The following is a 19650-nucleotide window of genomic DNA, read 5'->3' as shown; positions in this document are numbered from 1 at the left end:
CCTGCTTTTACAAAGTAAGTAAATCCAGAAGTTGTTTTATTTCAAATCAGGAGAGCTTCTGCACCAATTTGACCACAATCACACATTGCAAGTACAGGTGCAAATACATCCACAATCTGAATTCAGCTATCTGTGTTTCAGACCCATCACTGGTCATGACCAGGAAGTCAAGTTAGTTTAGCCCTGGACCACATTGGGAAGTCTATTCCTGGGCACTCAGTCCTCACAGCTTTTCACCAATCTTAGCATAATTTCATTTCTCTCTCAAAGTACAGAAGGAGAGGAAACAGAAAAACAAAGTGGAAAACATGGTAAGCGACAACACGATAAAAACACTCCCCTGCTAATCTGTTTTGTCTTATTGCCATAAAATGGAACAGAGTCCAGAACAGAGTTAGGACAACCTACATTTACAAGTGCTCATTTAGCTGTGAAAGACCATGAGATGGAGTGACTTAAAAATCTGATATACATATATATATATATACATGCACACATTTAAATGAGCAACTCTAACTCTTTTGAAGGCTGTATAAAAATATACTGTCATAACACTTCACCTTCTTTATACATAGATTACTAGTGCATTCATTCCTCTAAAAATCATTCTCTTAGAAGGAACTTTGATTAATATGATTTAGGTTTTTGACCCTTTACCGCAGTAAATGGGGTGGCAGTGAATACACATACACAAACAGTTTGATTAAACAATGATCTGGATATATTGCAAATCCAGAGCACTAACTATTTGCTTAATTTTCTCTTTTGTCTTCAGGGCGATGGTGAAAAGCTGCTGGTCTGATGGCTCTGAAACAAAACTCCTGGGGCTAACATACACAAAATTAGATTTTGTGCTTTGTCCTCATACTGCTGGCTCAGTGGGAAGATTTTTCAATTTGTGCAAAGTCTCAGAAAGGGCAGAAAGAAAATTGGTCCCTGCTCTCAAGGAGCATCTTCATGCTGTGCCCTAAAATGTAGCTCCCCTTCCCCTCCTTCCTCAGGTTGGGGAATGGAGGTAGTTGGTACTTGGGTGCAAGGAATTGTGTTCAGTGTCACAGAGAATTGGGATGAAAATGCCATAGTTACCTTCACTTCATTAAAAAAGCAAAAAAAAAGTGATCTTCATTACATAAATATTTTATGCAATACACTTAGGAAAATAACATTCTTTCATGAGACCCACTTACTTGGGTTTGGAGGGAAGAGTGTGCAGCTTTTGCAGTGAATTATTTCTTTGACTACAGGCACATCTGTTGGTGGTGGTGGCGGCACTAACCCCATGCCTGGTATCATTGGGTTAATCGGAGTGATTCCAGTCATCATGCTAAGACTTGGATCAAAGCCTGGTACACAGATTGAATCTGTAAATATACAACATAAAATCTTGGATTATAAATCTTGAAACTACTTGTTACTAGCTTCTCACTCAGACCGTTTTGCTTCAGGCGTTTTTTTTCCCCAAGCACTGCTGTTGAAAGAATGAAAACGAAGAAGAGGAAGAGAAAAAAAGGACTGCATTTTCAGTGATCCATTGCAATGAAAAAAAAAAAAAAAAAAAGCTATGCATAAAGAAAGGAATGTTACATAATTTAATGCACTAATAAGTAAAAAAAAAATGCAAAAACATGCACCATGAAGGTCTGTTATTATCTGGAATGCAATTTTCTGTTTCGTAATGCTATTGTGTTGTTTACAATGCCCTCTGACCCAGAGCGTGGAAAGAATATCATTTAACATCAATATGCCTTCTTCATCTAATTGTTGAACAGCTTTATCACAACATAGCTTTCTCTCACAAATGACCTTGGTTTACGAAAAAGCTCGATTTTTCGCTGTTTTATATAAGTCAATTTAGTCAAGACTTCTAACCATGTTTTTTTCCTGGTATGTAAACCACATAGAATGAGGTCTTTTTGAACCTTGGAATTTATTCTTTTTTTTTTTTTTTCTTTCTTTTTTGTCCTGTCTGCTAATCGGATTAGTAGATTCTCTTCAACACACATATTATTGAAATACACCACTACACTCCCATAAAGTAAAATGCCTATTTGGCAAATACTACTCTTTCTCCTTCCTGTTCTCTTTGCCAAGAGTTCCATACATATTATTTAAAGCTGAAACAGATTTACTAGGGAGTACCAGTGCTGCAACACCATGAATTGTAATAAGCAGATGTTTTAGATGAACAGAGCCAACTTCTGAAATTTGCTTTTGTTAAAAACATGGCTTTGGGTTTCTTGAGGCATAATGAATAAAATATTTTGAGAGACCAATCTCTTTGTTGGCATAGCACTGCTGCTATTTGGCATCATCAATTATTTAAAAGAAGACAGTTACTTTGGTGTTCTACAGGTTTTCTGCTGAGTTTTCTGGCTAGCAACTGTAAAGTATTTAATGAGATACGTAAATGTGGGATTTGGTAGCTTGGGAGCCTGTTTGTTTTGAACAAGCAAAAAGGGAAACAAGACCTTTTTTCATTTTTTTTTTTTATGTTTAGGAAATTTGAAATACATTTTACATAAGTCAGTATGATCAATTGAATGTGAGCAGATCTGTCTGTCCCTTCATCTGTCCCTAAATCTGCCGAGAAACTAGACGGGTCAGCCTGCTGACCTTCCAGTATCGTGTTTTCCGCTTCTGCAAATCAATTACAATAATATTCCCTCACTGGCAATGATGTACTCACATTTCAATACCACTTTGCAGGCGTAAAGCACACTGTGAGCACTGCAATTACTATCATGTCCTGTGAAACATCCAGAGCCATCTTCTCCAGGACAGACCACGGAGAAATGAGAGCCTCCACTCCAGGAGGGAGGGTATCTGTCTCTGCTGCACGCACTGCTCTCTGTGCACCGACTGTGTGCCTTCATCACTTTCAGGCAGTGCTGTACTGCAAGAATACCAAGTGCACAGCAAGCAGGGATTTGCTTTAGGCTTAGTGAAGACTAGTATTAATGAAAACCCATGATACTACATTACTTTTTTTTTTTTTTTTTCAATAAGTGGGCTTATGAAAAAGGATTTGCTCTGGGTATGATGTTTTTTCAGTATGGATGTATGTGCATTCCTTTTCAGATTAAGCTCTGAAACTCAGTCTGTCATTTACTTCATGGGATGAAGCACTGGCCATATTAAATATTCATGTTTAGTGAATGCTGGGAGATAAAGTCAGAGGTGAAAGGACAATATACAATTCAAAGAAGTCCTCTGGCTGTGCTAATTTGCTTGATCTCATTTTTAAAAGTCAGACTTCTGACAGTCACAGTAGGCCATCATAGGCATCATTCTCCTGCTGTGGATGGAAGTCCATCATTACTACTTACTATTTGCATGGCCTGCAGAGCTCCACGTCAAACAGTGCCATATCACAATAGCACTGAATGCACCGTAACATATTGCAACCTATCCTGGAATTGAGGAAAATTCGAGCTAGATAGAGGTCTATGAAGTTGTCTAGTCCTTATCTCTGGATATGCAGGATCAGCTACAGTCATACCCACATATGAAGCTTCAGATTAAATTGAATAGTCATGATAATCCCACAGCATTATGAGACATGGATGGAGCAGGTGGAAATGAACAAGAGAAACAGGAAAGAAGGCCAAGTTTTTTATGTCTCCTATGCATCTTTTAGGTTCCATGTGAAAGCAGAGGAAAAATATCATCATCTGATGACTACTATCATGGATAGTATTTAGTCATTACTGCTCTCTCTTTAAGACATTTCAGTTTCTCTGCAAGCTTACAGAACTGACACAGCTCTGACACAGTTGCAAACTCTACCCAAAATATAGACACAAGCTATAACCCAAAGCAACGATGGCAGAAGATTTCAATAGGGTAGAGTTTTCTGAATATACCTTTGACAGGGGTAGAGATGACACAGAGGAAAACAAAGCATCTAAGGGCATTAGCAACATGGAAATGCATGTCCACAAACACTGCTATTATGGGGCTGAAAGGGAGCTGAGAAGGAGAGATTTTAGGTTACATGCCAACCAAAGGAGGTTGGGGATTTCAATAGAAAAAATGGTTTCCCACTAATTCCTGCCACGTTCGAGTAAACACGATTCTGTAAGTAGCTATGCTGGTGCCAGATAATTATAATGCTTCGTCATCGGCTTTGCTTCCAAGTAGGATCAATCTACTATAGCATGAACAGACTGCTGGGGGACAACACTCCCAAAATGCCTGTCTAGGTGCTTTGGGACTTTATGTCTCAGAAGGTGAATGTGTTGAGGTATATTGAAGAGGAACGAGTCAATAATTCTTGGAATCAGTATTCCACTTCTTACAGGCACTAATCCAAAACCAGCTAAGGTCAATGGTAAGACTATTGATGGCATGTATCCAGGCCAAGGTTTACTTCTTCTGTGGTCTTGGATATGTTGCTTCGGCTTTCTAATGTGTTAAATTGAGAATGAAATACTTCCATATATCACATGAGCACTGAGAGAATGTGATAGCACCATTTGTAGCATATCCTGAAAATGAAAAACATTCTCTGAATACTAAAAACTATTGCTATGCATTGCAGTAATGCAAATTCAATGCATATTCGGTCATGTGTACTTCTTGTATGCATCTGAATACCTCTTGGGTACATGTGAACACCTCTCACAGTCCAACCCTTCGAAGTGTGCTGCCAAAAATACAATGTCTCAGGACTTGATATGGCAAAATTCACTCTAATCATATTTTAGGGTTCTTTAAAAAGATAGGTATTTTCTTATTTTTTAATTCTTACTGGTTAATGTGTGGTGAGTACACTGAAAAAATACAATGCTATAGGGCACTGTACCAGGAAGAACTTTGGATTTTATTTTTTTCTGGATGTTATGCCTTTATTTTACTATCCAATTCCTGGCAGACTTTCAACTCATCTAATTTTGAACAGTTACAATGTAGAAATCTGTATCCAAGCTCTTCATTTCAGACTCAGTGACGAGAAATAGACATGATCAGTTTAGATGTCTGCATATGGATGAAGCTAAGCATATCTGAAAAACGTGGTGCCCTCTGCAATGACTTCTGAGGTGTCTAGCTCAAAAGTAGTCAAGTACACATGGTCAACCAAATCACAGGATGCCTCTTCTGTATCTTCACCGTTCTCATCTGTGGATTCCAGCATTCGTTTTGATGATGTGACTTTACCATTCTAGAGATTATCATCCTATTGAAAATCTGGGACTTTACTCCTCAAATATTCAAAGTTTTGTTGGAATCACCTAGCTTGGTTGCTTCACACTAATCTTTTTCTAAACATCACAGTGAGCAACCTCATGGAAGTAGGATGTTCTTCAAAGTATGTCCTTCTGTCCAATAGTATCCCTCCATTTTTTTTCCTTAGGTTCAGCTGGAGCCAGCTGATTTCTGAACACTGCTGATCTTGTTTAGACCCCTGAAGAGACTGGTAGTGCTTCAAACCATGAAGACAGTCTGTGGATGAAATGGATCTGATCAGGGCTCTGAGTGTGCACAGAAAAAAAGGACTGATAAAATTACTGAAAAAGAAGGCCAATAAATTCTCCACATTGCTGACAAGATCCAAAAAAATACCGAGTTTAACTATATTAATACTGCAGAGTGGTACAATAATGAGAATTGGATATATGGCTCTTGTCTAGGGAGAGGAGACTGTCATCCATCAGCGCCACCACAGCAGTCTGCTTCATGTCCTGGCACAATGCCTTTGTGGAACAGGACAGGGACACTAGTGTTACCTAGGTGGAGCTGGAGACAAATTTTGTTGAACTTTCATGTAAATTTGTTGATCTTTAGAAACAAAGATTTTGACAGAGTTATGTCAGTTTATAGGAAAATGAGAACCAACCTTCAGCACATATTTTTTTTTTGACAGGTACATTTGGTTATATGATTATTAAGATATTGTATACATAACTACGCTATGTTTAGCATGGATAGATACATTATATTTATGATAACACATCTAAAGATGAAAATAAGTAACATAAGGATCACAGCATTATTTTTAAATGGATATACCTATATATACATATATGCATATATATACACGCACATACACATACATGATTACACAGATAAGTAAGAGTTTATGATTTCCTAGAATTATAAATATTAATATGGTAGAATATAGAAAACTTACATTTAAAATATGTTAATGAATAATTACTAAAAGCATTACATTGAGAACATACAGGGATGATAAAGAGTTGAATAAAGAATGGAAAAGCATATTTTGCTCAAGTTAGAACCCTGAAAATATTGTCTAGAAGGATTCAATAATGACATATTTGTAGAAGAAAGTAAAAGCATTGAACATTAATATTTTAGGTCTATTTTAAAGTCACAGAATCACAGAACCACAGACCTACCCAAATTAATCAAAACAGGAGTTTATTCCTATTTCATCCTATAAGAAATTGGCATACTGGAGAACAATGAGGACCTCCAAAGAACAAATATTTCAAATTGGAGGTCAGAGAGGAAAAAAGAAAAATCTTTTTGAACATTTGGAATAGGCTTGAAAGCTCCTTTTTCTTTCAGTAAGTATATAAAATCACAGAATCACAGAATCACAGAATCACAGAATCACAGGTTGAGGTTGGAAGGGACCTCTAGAGATCATCTAGTCCAATATAGAAAAAAAAACATGAAATTTTGGGATCTGGAAAAAGTAGAATGACAAAATTCCTTTAGGGATAACCCTTCTAACATAGAGCATATTATAAAACAATTGTTTGTATTAATCTACATTTTGGGATGGTATGAGCAGCCTTTAATATCCACACAGACTTAGAGAAGCTTCCTCCAGTCACTGTTCAAACCACCTGCTGCTTTTGCCCTAGTAACATGGATGCACATTCCTACCAAGAGTGCTTTTGGGAGCTGAGCAACATCACCTATCTTAAGTTAACACCCCACTTCAGCTATCTCTTATTTTAATACCACAAGTTATTATGTCTGCTCAACATACACTTTTGGTATAATCCCCTATATGTAGTATTAATCCTTAGATACGTCATGTGTTTTTGCCTGTGACTGCCAATTGTTTCTGTGGTGCTTTACGATAGCTGCCAAGCTATATTTTTGTTGGATGAATAAGAATACCCATGTGTACAAACACTGATTTGTCTGTGTGTACGTATGCACATACATAGACAGTTCCCCCTTGGACACTGTTACGGCTGGCAGTGGTTATGGGACTCAAATGTACTAGTCTAACTCACAGAAAAACTGAGAGAGGTGAAAATGGTTATTGGGGCATCCCTGCACAATAGCTAACCAAAGTACTGAAGATTGCAAAGATCTCCCTGCCTAGGAGAAACAATTTTTTTGCCTAAGAAAAACAATCTATTTTTGTTAGGGTTGAAAGATAAAAAATAATAAATAAATAAATAAAAATCTGGTTCCTGGAACGGAGTTGTCTGCCAACATGCACTGTAATGATTAGGACAGCCCAGGCAGCAGCTGGTAACAAATGTAGTGAGATGCTCATTAAACTTTGGTTTCTGTAGAGAGAGAGAGAAAAAAAAAAAGCTTCTGGAGCCAAGGAATTTGATCATATACTTCAGGAACACCATTGCTGAGCATTTTGAGACTGAATGTAGAGCCAATCTCTTACAGCTGAGGTTTCCCTGAAACCCTGAAAGGTTTAAGTTTCCCTGAAAAAGGACAAACCTAATAATCTGTCTCTCTCTCTTCAAACAAAGGAATAACAGTAGGATTATACCTTACTTGGTAAGAGCAAAGAAAGAACTCTTTTTTCCCCTAAAATGAAAGAGCATTATTAGAATAAGAAAGTTTTTCTAAAAACTACCTGTCTTTTCAATTTAAAAGCTTCCCTCAAAACTTTATAGTCTGCTGAGTTTCTTTAATCTCATATCAACCTATTCTTTTTCTGTATGAGCAGTTAAGAATGAATATTCAGCAACAAGACAGAGATCAAGATTGTGTCACTGGTTGTTCAAATCTTATCATCTTCTGGCCTTCAGAAAGCTTCTGATGCAAGTGATTCATTTGGTCAGTACTGTACCAACGTAAGCCAAAGTAAAAAGCTTTCTTCACTGGAAAAAAAAGAAAGTAGAGTGGGAGCAGCAACAGGGTACCAAATTAGTATAGAAAGAGATGTGCCAATTTAATTTGGCATAGATCTAGCCTAGCTGTGGAGAGTTCCTATCAGCCTCAGAGAGTCAGACCTTGCAACACAGCAACATGACAGCCACCTGGCATCCTCCAATACATTTATTGTCCACTTCAGAGTTCCTTAGTCTGCTCTGTTTCTAAAATAGATGCTGGATTGTCTGGTAAACTTCCAGAGTTGCTCTAATGAACAAAGGAATAAAGTCTGACAACTCTTCCATTTGCCCAGCGTAATCACTATTGTCTGTCTCAGAACAAGGGCTGTGCGACCATCTGACCAAGGAGCATCAGCAGCTGATACGCAGGAGAGCAGAAAGAAACAAGCAGGTCTACTCTCAACTCCCATACTTTGAGCATTTATGTATGACTATATGTAGTTGTATATGTATATAGTATATACATATATTATATATGTGTGTATATGTATATGTATACTATACATATATTATGTATGTATATGTATTCTATACATATATTATAAAGACTACGATTGAACACTCCTTTTTGAAGGACACCTGTCTCCTGTAAATTGATTTACATTTTTTCATCAAATCCTCTTTTTTATATTTTGCATCCACTAGAACCTGCTTATAGCTCTAGCGTTGAGGGCAATAACTGAGTGTGAAAACAAACTTACTCTGATTTGCTTAAAGAAGATATATGTCAGTTCTAGGGGGTGCTTTCTAATTTGTTAACGCTGAGAAATCATGAGTTCCTTATGAGGAAATCATGACAAAATTGCAGAGTTTATTTCTGTTCTTACTTTTTACTGTATCCTTGGTGTGCAATCTTTGTCTCTGCACAGCTGCTGCAAATGAATGTGCAAATAAGACCTCTGACTGTGGTCCTTTTATAAAAAATCATACGCAGGTAACTGCATGGGCTGAGATGTCTTTGCAGGTACTCATCTGGCCTTTAATTTCTGAGAATGAATGCTAAAGAAATGACAAGATACCCTTAAATGAGCTGTTCATGAGCCCAGTCAATGAAGTACCCTGTGGGCACTGGATTTTCATGGGAACAGGACTCGGGAATATAATGGTAGTAGGTGTATGTGTGTGCATGTGTATATGGAGGAGAGGGAACGCATGACTGAAGGGGAACAGAAATCACTTCCATGACTTCCAGCTGTTTCAGGACAGGGATCCACGCTAACACCCCTCAGCAAAAGCTGTAGTCTGTGAAACAGAGTCTGAATGGAGGTAAAGACAATTCTCTAAGGAAATTTTGGCAAACCCAAGGGAGAGGGGGAAGGGGGAATCCTGATGATTGTTTCTCATTAATAATCCAGCAAGTAATAATTTACAAGTAATACATTTACAGTGTCTGCTAGGCTCGCTCCATAAAAAAAGACCTCATAGAATCATTAAAACACTTGCCACTTGAAAATTACTTCTATGAGATATATATCTCTGAGAAAGATTCAGCTGTATTACTGCACTTAGACTTTTTTGAAGACAGCTCTGTGAATGCACAGATAAATATTTCACAGCTGATAGTCCCAAAACTTCAGATATCATTCCTCAGAGCTGTCTATGACGTATCTGAAAACACTAAAAGCAAATCTGGCCTTCCCTTGATCCTTGCCCACAAAATCGCACTATAAACACTGTATTTACAGCAGTGTACATGACAAAGACCAAATTAAAGAACACAATATTCTTTTTTTTTTAACAAGTAAATCATGGGCTGAATCATTCCTAGTTCATCGTTAATGCTGCAGTATTTGGCATAACAGGACCCCAATCCTGGTTAGAGTTTCTAATGCAATGCAAATAATAGGTAAGCATAGCATATAATAATAACACAACAATATGTTATCACAACAGATGCCACTCTTCTCCCAAGATACAGCTTCAACACTGTTGTTGAAAGAAATCAGCAGCTTCACTATGATGTTAATTCTATTACTCTTCCCATGATTTCTGCTCATAGATAGGAACTTACGACATTTTGGCCTCAGAGAGGCCTTGGGCACTGTCTGAAAGTGGTGAATCTATTTATTTTTCCCTTAGAACAGCCCTGCAAAGATGAACCTGACAGGCAAACCTAATCATGAGATGGGAACCTCAGGACTTGATGTTGAGGGACTCTGGCAACAGTCTGTCATTTTCTCACAGCTGACAGCCACATACATAAGAAAATAAAGTCAGAAAAAAATGATTAATCCCCCTCCACAATCAGCTGCTTTTCCAAGTGTATAGCTCTACTGCCATTGTGGAAACTTGTGGAAGTGAAGACAAAAACAGGAGAAAGAGAAAAAGGGGAAAGACGGGAAAAGGTAAATAAATAAAAGAAATGCAAGGAAGGAAGAGAAGGAGAGAGAAAGAGATACAGACAACAGCAACATCTGGAACCTCCGTGTAGCATAGATCTGTGCTCCATCCACCTGCTGTTTTGACCAATGCCAGGAGTATGAAGTACTTCATAAAGCACTTCATAAAGTCCAAAATGATGATCTTTCCAAAATCATCTGTGATTAAAAAACTTCCCATACTGTGGAAACAATGGATTTCTTCCATCTTCTTATTCACAAACATTTTCATATGATGAAGATAGTCACAAATCTGCCATGAATAAAATCACAAAACTACAGTTTCTGTACACAGCCACCTGTACTTCAGTTAAGAGTTTCAAAGCTGGTTTGTAAAAATATGGGACTGGCCAACATATAAATTGCAGAGCTTATATATAATGCGAGTTGTAATTCCTGACTTTCAAAAGTCTTCTTGCACTCACTGTGTGCTCCTGGGATTAACTCTTTCCAGTTTTGTACCTCTTTACTCCATTTCTCCAGTTATGTCATCATCTTGGTGGACTACTCAGGTCCACCAAGGTTAACTTTTCTTTATGGTAGTAGCCTCCCTACGTGCCCTCCATTTGAAAGTGTTCAGCCTCTTTGCCTGATGAAACTCAAGCATTTCCCTATAAGGTAAGATTTTTTCTTGATCCTTCAGAATGACATCATCTGTCATCTCAGTGTTCCAGAAGATGAAAAAACAAACAAAAGCTTTCTATAACATATGATTATATGGCTTAGGAAGAGTTAATGGATATTTATCTGTTTGCTTTCTAGATAGCTGCCACATTTCATAAAATTGAGAGGCATTTGGAAGGCATCAGAAGGAAATATGTTATTTGAAAATATAAGCACCTAAGCAGATGTAAATGAATACTGAAAAGAAGAAGAAATTTCAATTCCCAAGCTGGGCTAATGCTGGAATATAAGTCTTGTAATAAATGAAACATAAGAAGTCTCCAATGAGAAAAAGATGGTAAAATGCCATCTTATGGATATTAATGAGACCTCAGAGAAAAAATGGCAGAAAATACTGAAATGCAGACATTGTCATTGGTCATTTCCCAACTGAAAACAAAAGAATCGATTTTTCTCATGAATCATGAAAGAAGGTCTGTCTATTAACTGAGGTTACAATGTGTGTCATAGGATTTGTGGAACGCATACAAACACTCACTTTAAATTTTCAGTGTCACAGGTGTCACAGTTTTGTTGAAACTGGAAAGAAGCTGTACAGTCCACAAATGCGTATCACCTGAACGAGCCAGTTCTCTTGGGAACATGAATAAAATAGTAACAGAATGGGATAATCCTGTAGTGAATAATCTGCCAAACTCCAACAGTCTGTAGCTCAGGGACTTCCTAAGACAGAAGCAGGTCGGTGCTTCCTTCAGGGTTAACAGAGCATGGATGAAAATATCAATTTTACTGCATAGAATGCAGTTCTCTTGGTGTCATTCTGAAGATGACAGAAATGTCCTGTGAAATCAACTGGAAATATTTAGTGACTTTTCAAATTTTTTACCAAGTCATTCTGTGTGAATGTTTCTCCTTTAAAAGCCTGAGCAAACAAGTATAACATTAGATAATTCTTCCTAGTATTTTTTCCTAATCTCTTTTGTACAAAACCATTTAAGTAGTACGGCCCTAATCCCTAAAAATATTATTGACACCTATATGCTTAATCCAAAGAATACTGGAAGAAGGATAAGCACACTAGATGCAGCACAAATTTGCTAACAGAGGATTATAAATTAATGCAATAAGAAATCTTCTTCATACTTCCTTAAAATAAGGAATCATATTATTCCTTAATAGATCTGTTTGACCTCTACACCAAATACAGAAATAATTTGTAGGACAATATTTAAACGCTCTGTGCATGGGCAGAATACCTGTTGGATATGAATTTGATTAACTAACTGTTGAGTAAGTAATGAAGTGGCACTTGATGAATTAATAAACTGTTTATTGGTTAAGAATTAACCACGAATTCTAGCCTGAGAAATACTATGCAACATAAAACATGCTCTGAAAAGAAGCTGGAGTTGATAGCAGGAAGTAATGTTCCTGAGCATCAATAAAAAGAGCTATCTTAATTAAACTCCAGTGCACTATGACAAAGCTATTTCGTTAGAGTTTGGCTTCAAAAGCCATTCAGCACCTCAGCAATTTAAAAAAAAAAAAAAAAAAAAGTCATATTTCCACTGCAAATGCAGAATATTGCTACAGCTCTCCAGGATCATGCAAAATCAGTGTTTTATCTGAATCCACAGCAGAAGGACTTGAGTTCACAGGGTCTAAGACAGGTCTTCCCTGAAGTGTTCCCTACGTGCATATGCATGTAGGGTGAGGGAGGTAAAAAGAGTCTGAATTCTGGTGACATGACAGCTTACACACAGAAACTGATTGCAAAGGAGGTAAAATCCGGCGCAAACAGGAACTTAGAGAATAACCATAAAAAGAGAAATTATCATCCAATTTGTGTTCCCTTCTACATTCAAAAGAGGGGGAATGATACAAAAAAAAAAAAGAGGAAAAAAGGATGGGATTGAGAACCCCAACACTGTGACTCAGCTCTTCCTCCTCCTGCAACACTCTCAGTTTTGGACAATATGCAACTCCCTCAGTTTTTCGCTAGACACCTGCCAGAAAGGAAGGTAATAAAGTAAGCTAGTAAAAAAATTAAATGTATTGCTGAATTTGGACTCACTTAACAGATGGTGTTTTTCTAAACTTTTCCATTGCTACAACTGTGATTTGACTTGTTTTCAATCTCAAAAACTAACAAATAAATAGAAATAAAACATAAAATAAAAGCTTCTACGGGTTAGTTTGGTCTTCATCTCCTGCTGCTAAGTTCATGAATGTGATACTTTCCTTAAGCTAGTGTGATGTTTTCTGAAATACCTCTTCATTAGCTAAGTTTTAGTTTTCTGAAGTGTCTATTCTAGACAGCCTGACTTGATGGGCATATACTCAGTGATTGCGGTAACTGCAGTATCCCCAAATGGGATCCTTCTAACTTCATAGTAGAATATTTCCTTTCTTCAACACACAATTTGAGTGCAGCAATTATTCCACTGACTGCTTTAAGAAGAGACTTGACATTAAAAAGTGTCATGAGAGTGTATGTCACACTAATGCAAATAAGGCCAGTCCATATGTCTGGAAGCTGCTCCTTCAACCTTTTGGTGGACTTAGACATTTCTGTATCCTTTAACATCTGGATTATAACTGTAAAGTTTTCCAGCACAAGTACAATGATTGTAACATTATGATAGGCTTTTTCAGCTCATCTCCATTCTCTTTGCATCTCCCACTGAGCAGAAAACCCTTCTCCCTACCATCTGGGCGTATCTCTGGTACAAGGAAGGTCATCAGCAGATAGAGATGCTAGAACAGCTAGAACAGCTGCGCTCCACCAGCTTCCCTCCCTCAGGCCTCCACGTGGGAGCCATAATCAATGGAATGATGCAAACTAATAATTCCCAATTTTGGCAAATAGCCCAGTGGGCATTTAAACACAGTGGGGATGGGTTTAAACATCCTGAGGTTCTTCTTAGTTACTTTGGAAGCTGTGCAGGCCTGTGCACAGGACTGGGTTCATGGCCTTGGCCTACAGCAGCTCCTTCCAACTCTCCTGTATCTCACAGCAAGAGAAATTATAGACCTCAACTAATACTTATCCAGTGCCGAACAGGTAGAGAAGACCATGATGAATTTAGAACAGCTGGGGGGTTCTGCTCAGCTTTCAGCTAAACCAAACAGAACATGGTCTAAAGTCTTCAGAAGGGGTTGATAAAACCTGAAAGTTCCAAATCAACTGAAGAAGAAAAAAAAAAAAAGAAGAGCTATATAAAGCTCTTGCATCTTGTCAAGGAGTTTATTATTACTGCACAACAAACACAAACCACTCACTTCAAATTCACCCAAAAAGAGACTAAAAGCAAGTAGACGCTTACAGGACACAGTGAGGATCTCTCCAAGAATACATACATCTCTATACCTTCAAGGTAATTTAAAACACAGGCTGTCTTTCAGCATAGAAATAAAGAGAATATTTTTCCTTAAAATGTAGCAATACTGACAATCTTCTTAAAATGTCATATTTCACTATTCAGTTTAGCTGAGGAATGAACTTGTTTGAAATGAAATCAGGAGCCCTTACAAAAGAACAGCATGGTTTGAGAAGCAGAGAAATTTGTTCAACTTCTGTGTAGAATCCAGGCTTTGTTTTTCTTTTGCATAAGACATTTTAATTTAGATTACAGCAGACTTAGATTACTCGAAACTCAGAATTCTTGCTGCTATAAAATTTCATTTGTAATTTCTGGCAAGCTACACCAAGGATTTATCTGCTAATATTTTTGAGTAGTGAACTAAAGGCACAGCAATTTCACACATACTCACACACAGAAACAACCCTACCACTCAAAAAGGAAATTAGTCTTTTTTTTTTTTTCTATTTTCAAATTCTTATTTGAGTGCTTATATGGGAGTTTCTGACAATGCCTTCAATAAAGAAACAGATTTTATTAATACCAAGAACAGATGTTTGTTGCTTTAAGAATAATCATTTTTTGCAAATTAATGATGAAACCAAATGATGTCAGGAAGACTTTGCTTGAAGTTATAATGCATCTTTCCCCCACTTTTGAGAAAAATGCATTTCTTTGTGACATTATGGACTAGCAAATGTTATCCACATTAAGATGCTTCTTTTGTCCCTCAGTATGCATATGTGCACAGCTAAGGTTGTGTCAGGAATTCTGTAGTAAACCATTTATTCAGAGATTTGTTATTCAGCCATGAAAATATATTCCAGGTTGAAAATCGGTATTGTGTCCTCAGTTCAAGGATATATGGTATTACTGTTCTTCATTTGTTTTTAGCATATTTTTCCAATCTGAAAGATCAAGCCCAACTCAAACACCCTTCATAGGCTGTTTAAATGATCTTTTTTAAAGATGTCAAATTATATTCTGTAGTAGTGGGACAATATTGGGAAAAATAAACAAACAAAAACCAAAAACAAACAGCAAAAAATGCAATTCTGAAGGATGCAAATGAACTGGAGAAAAAGGTGTAGTCACATTTGCCATTGAATTTGCCATTCAGTATATGCACAAATACAGAATCATTATTTAATCTTTCAAAAGGTTCTTTGACAAAGTCCTTCCCAAGAGATGCAGGTAGAAAGTGTGAGGCAAAGTATTGTCATGACTGATGTAGATCAAAAGCTGGACAAAAAGACAAGAAAACAAAGAGCAGCAGCAAATGAGCAGTTTTCCATCTCAGAGGAGGAGTGTTATTAGAAGTAACCTGCTGTTAATCGCATTGAAAAGAGGGTGACTAATGAGATTGCAAACCCCACAAAAGACTTGCAATTCCTTATACTAAAAAGGATAAATAAATACCAAGCAGGGTGAGGCACTTTAGAAGAACCCACAAAAGGCAGGCACAGGGGCACAAGGACCTCAGTGCTGACAATGGCCCAATGAGGCTCTTGGCAGAGGATGGGCTCAGCAGCTGTTACAGTGGAGATCTAGGAGCAAATGAAGCCAACTAAATGCTAGCCCAGATAAGGCGCAACAGGGAGAAAGTATGTGGAAAAATACTGCAGGTCTCTTTAGGAAACTACACGCTCACCTGACATATCATGTTCTGAATTAATCGGCCCCTCTCCCCAGAAATAAAGCACAGCAAAAATATTACCAACTCCTAGTAGGACAATCATCAGGAACCCCATCACTCCCATGGAACTCCATGTTAAATGGAAGCAATACTTTATCAATTTAAACTAGAAATAGATAAACAAATCAAAGACGCACAAAGACGCACAAACATACATATTGGACCTTAGACAGCAAGGGAAGTCAAAATCATTAAACAGGGCGTAGAGCTACTGAGGTCATCTATTATTAAAATCATCTGACACTTTCTATTACAACACCCTCTTGTCAGTTGCTTTTAGCTTTGCCAATCATTAACAGTTTGGACTGAAATTTTACACACTGAGTATCTGCCTGAGGCTGAAGTACTCAGGAAAATTTCAGTCTAAACAACTCAACTGCTGCATGAATGGAGGCAAGGAAAAGTGTAAAATTTTTGTGCATGTTAAAATATTTTTTTTTCCAGCAGTTGTAGCACCTCCAGATATTGGGAGGAGGATGTAGTATTTAGGAAGCGAGCAGATTTTGCATTTAGCAGTGGTGTATGACACTCTTTTTAAACTCTGCTCCAAAACTGAGGCAAATCATGCTGTTGAATAAATTCATATTCACTCATATTCTGCAAATAGATCTATTTTTGGCTTTAACAGTTGAAATCACAAAGGATTATATCTTCCACTGATGTTTTGGCATATGTCTAAGCCTCAGCTCTGCAGCTGGGGAAAGAGTTAAACCAGAGAGATTTCAGATATTGTTAACATTGGAAACTGTTTGTTCTGGCTTTTATGAACTTGAAACCTAAAGTCTGCATCTACTTCTGTGCTCTTTTTGCCTTCTATCTAGGAAGTTTCCAGCTCAGCCAGAGAGGACGAATCTAACCTTGTGACACTGGCTGAGATCAGAGTGGTTAAATCAGAACATCTCGATTCTAGTAAGAGCATGTCAGGTCTGCAGCAGCTAATTGGGTCTTGCCTCATATGTTCTATCAGTGACTTCACAGCAGCTGAAGACAGACAGCATCAGAGCCAGAAAGCAGATTTTCCTTAAATTTTGCTATTCTTTTCTCTCTCCTCATTTATGAGCAAAAGATCTTTCATCCCAAGCTTAGCAGAGGTTTGAAAAGTTCTCAAATTTTAGCTTTTATGACTTGCTGGTCATTGATTTTAAAAAATCTCCACTGTGCTGGAGTTTTAAAGAGGAACAAACTTTCCAAACTACATCTACAGCACGATATATCACAACTGGGATGCATTTAGTTGCATTTTGAACCAAATGCTGGCTCACCACCAGTTTCATCAGAGAGAGGGGAAATTGCTTTTCAGGCAGACCCTGATGGCAGGTTTTTGCGTGTATCCTAACACTAGAGAGCGGGTTGGGGCTCACCTAATCATTTTTCTTCCTTCTCTTTCCTCTGGTAGGAGCAGCTCCTTTCTTTTCATTGTTCTGTGATGGGCTCAGAAGAGGGGCTGCTCTATCTGAGGGACTGCTGGTGTGAGCCACAAAGGTAAGAGAAGAGACAGTGACTGCTGCTGTCATTGGTATGGTTGGCTCGAGATGAACAGTGTAAGACCTGGATCTGGCCCATGCAGCTGGGCTGGCTGAATTTAATAGAGTTAGCAGACTTTTTTTTTTTTTTTTTTTTCCTCACACCAGCTGAAACATTCAGCTTTGTGGGTCATGTTCTCCACTGTACTACAGCTGTATTCAGGGAAGCTTAGAGAAGCTTTTAGCACCTGAAAGTGTTGAGTTTTGCCCTCTGATCTTTTCTGAAGTGGCCTAGGGGCAGCTCTGACTTTTGTAGGGTGTGGGACTTAACTGGGGACTGCTAATGGGCCATGTGCCCTGCCACCCTGGATTGTGCAGTGCCAGCTCTTAACTGCCTTTGCCAGGTGGGTGAATTTTCAGACTTTCATATTTAGGCAGCTTTATGGCTTCTTTGAACTGCTGAAATAGGCTAGGTTAAGAAAGGTCTTTCCTAAGCCTAGAATGCCTACTTTAAAACCAAAAGATAAAATTGCAGTTCGGAGAGGTTTCCAGATAGCTCCTTCACTCTCTGGTTCCATCACTGACAGTATTTATGTTTCATACTATGTACTATAACTCCAGATATTTAAAAAAAGAATGTGTTCTTCTGATCTTCATAGAAGAGTGTATTATTTCAAGCAGAATTATGGCCATCACCTTTATGTTTGCTGTCATTTAAACATTAAATAGTTCCATGCCACCTTGGATAACTGAAAACAGCCAGGCTGCTGATAAGACATGCCAGCCTCACTTTATAAGTAGCATCCTATGAATTCAATTACAAAATAATGATCATCCAAGATCAAGTATTCATGTGTGTCATCTTTGTGCCCCTCTTTTCCAGCATTTCTGGGTTAGAGATTAGATGTTGCCATGAACAGCTAAAGCTGTTGTAATAACCTCTGAGAACCAGGTGAACCAACATCACTCTGGATCACAGAAGAGATGGGAGTCCATTCATGGAAGAAAATATCCAAAGTGACTCAAGTAATGCAAAACCATTCCCGCTTTATATGCCACTTTATAAATCTGAATGCACTTTTCTGAATCTTTTTCCCTAAGTCTTGTTAAGTTTCAGCAGAATTCTCTTTCATATTGTGAACTGCATATGAAAAAGCAAAGCTGCTAAACTAATACTCAGCAAAACTAAACTGCATAGTAACACTGATTCAAAAGGCAAGAGAACCAGTGTATTAGCATGATTTTCTAACAGAGTACAAAAAAAAAAAAAAAAAAAAAAAAAAAAAANAAAAAAAAAAAAAAAAAACCCACAAGGAACATAGGAAAGCCTCATCTAGAGAGAAAGAATCTCATCACATATCTTGAAAAGGAAAATGAAGAATAGAGATATGACTGATACAAGCACATATTAAAATGTAAAGCACCAAGCATCTCCGTCTTTGAAACCCCTCTTTGATAACAGTCTACTACAGAGCAGAATACTCTAAAACAAATATTTTGGACGGAGCTTTGCATTCCGGTTCCACCAGTGTGACTCCACTGACATCAACGGGACTGTGTCAGGGTCCCAGATGGCAAGGTTGAAAACAGAAACTCATTATGGAATGAGAAATGCTTTGGTGGGAGCACATCCCCTGCAGAGCACCACACAGGCAAGAAGAGCATTTAAATAATAATGGCCCTTGATCCTCTCAAAGGCAGAGAGTGCATTTATTCAGCTCAGATTCCAAAAACCAAACCAGAGTTTATAAAATCTACTTGATTCTTCCGTAAAGCCCCTTGGCATTTTCTTTCGGTGAGGAAATCTCCAGATGTTATTTTTACAGTTCAGTTTAAGTAAATGTATGTATTTAGTTAAACCTACTTAAATGAAAGAGCCACCTAAGAGAACAATGAAGAAATGCTTGACTTGATTTACAGACCAACTGTCGAAATCTTGTTTATGAACATCTGGTTGGAAAGTGATTTAGAAAGGTTTTTCTATCAGTAAATATCAGCATAGTAACCTCTTCCAGTTACAGAAACAGACAGCTCTAAATTCTAAATGTAATTAGCTGAGAAATA

The 19650-nt window shown here is 37.7% G+C and overlaps 1 protein-coding gene across 1 annotated transcript in view; it reads right to left on the bottom strand.

Annotated features, from left to right (window-relative positions):
- LOC112948206 (ecto-NOX disulfide-thiol exchanger 1) overlaps positions 1-19650 on the bottom strand; it is a gene marked incomplete at its 3' end in the record, with an annotated part of 257294 nt that overhangs the window by 59974 nt on the left and 177670 nt on the right. The window contains exon 6 of the mRNA XM_026040430.1: positions 1188-1361. Within this exon, the coding sequence (XP_025896215.1) occupies positions 1188-1361 (174 nt within the window). The remainder of the gene's footprint in view (positions 1-1187; positions 1362-19650) is intronic.

The sequence above is a fragment of the Nothoprocta perdicaria genome, unplaced genomic scaffold, assembly GCF_003342845.1.
Source record: "Nothoprocta perdicaria isolate Ctin4 unplaced genomic scaffold, notPer1 scaffold_257, whole genome shotgun sequence".
Lineage (NCBI taxonomy): Eukaryota > Metazoa > Chordata > Aves > Tinamiformes > Tinamidae > Nothoprocta > Nothoprocta perdicaria.
The sequence above is the reverse complement of the archived record's forward strand: the minus strand, read 5'-3'. Positions and strand labels throughout refer to the sequence as shown.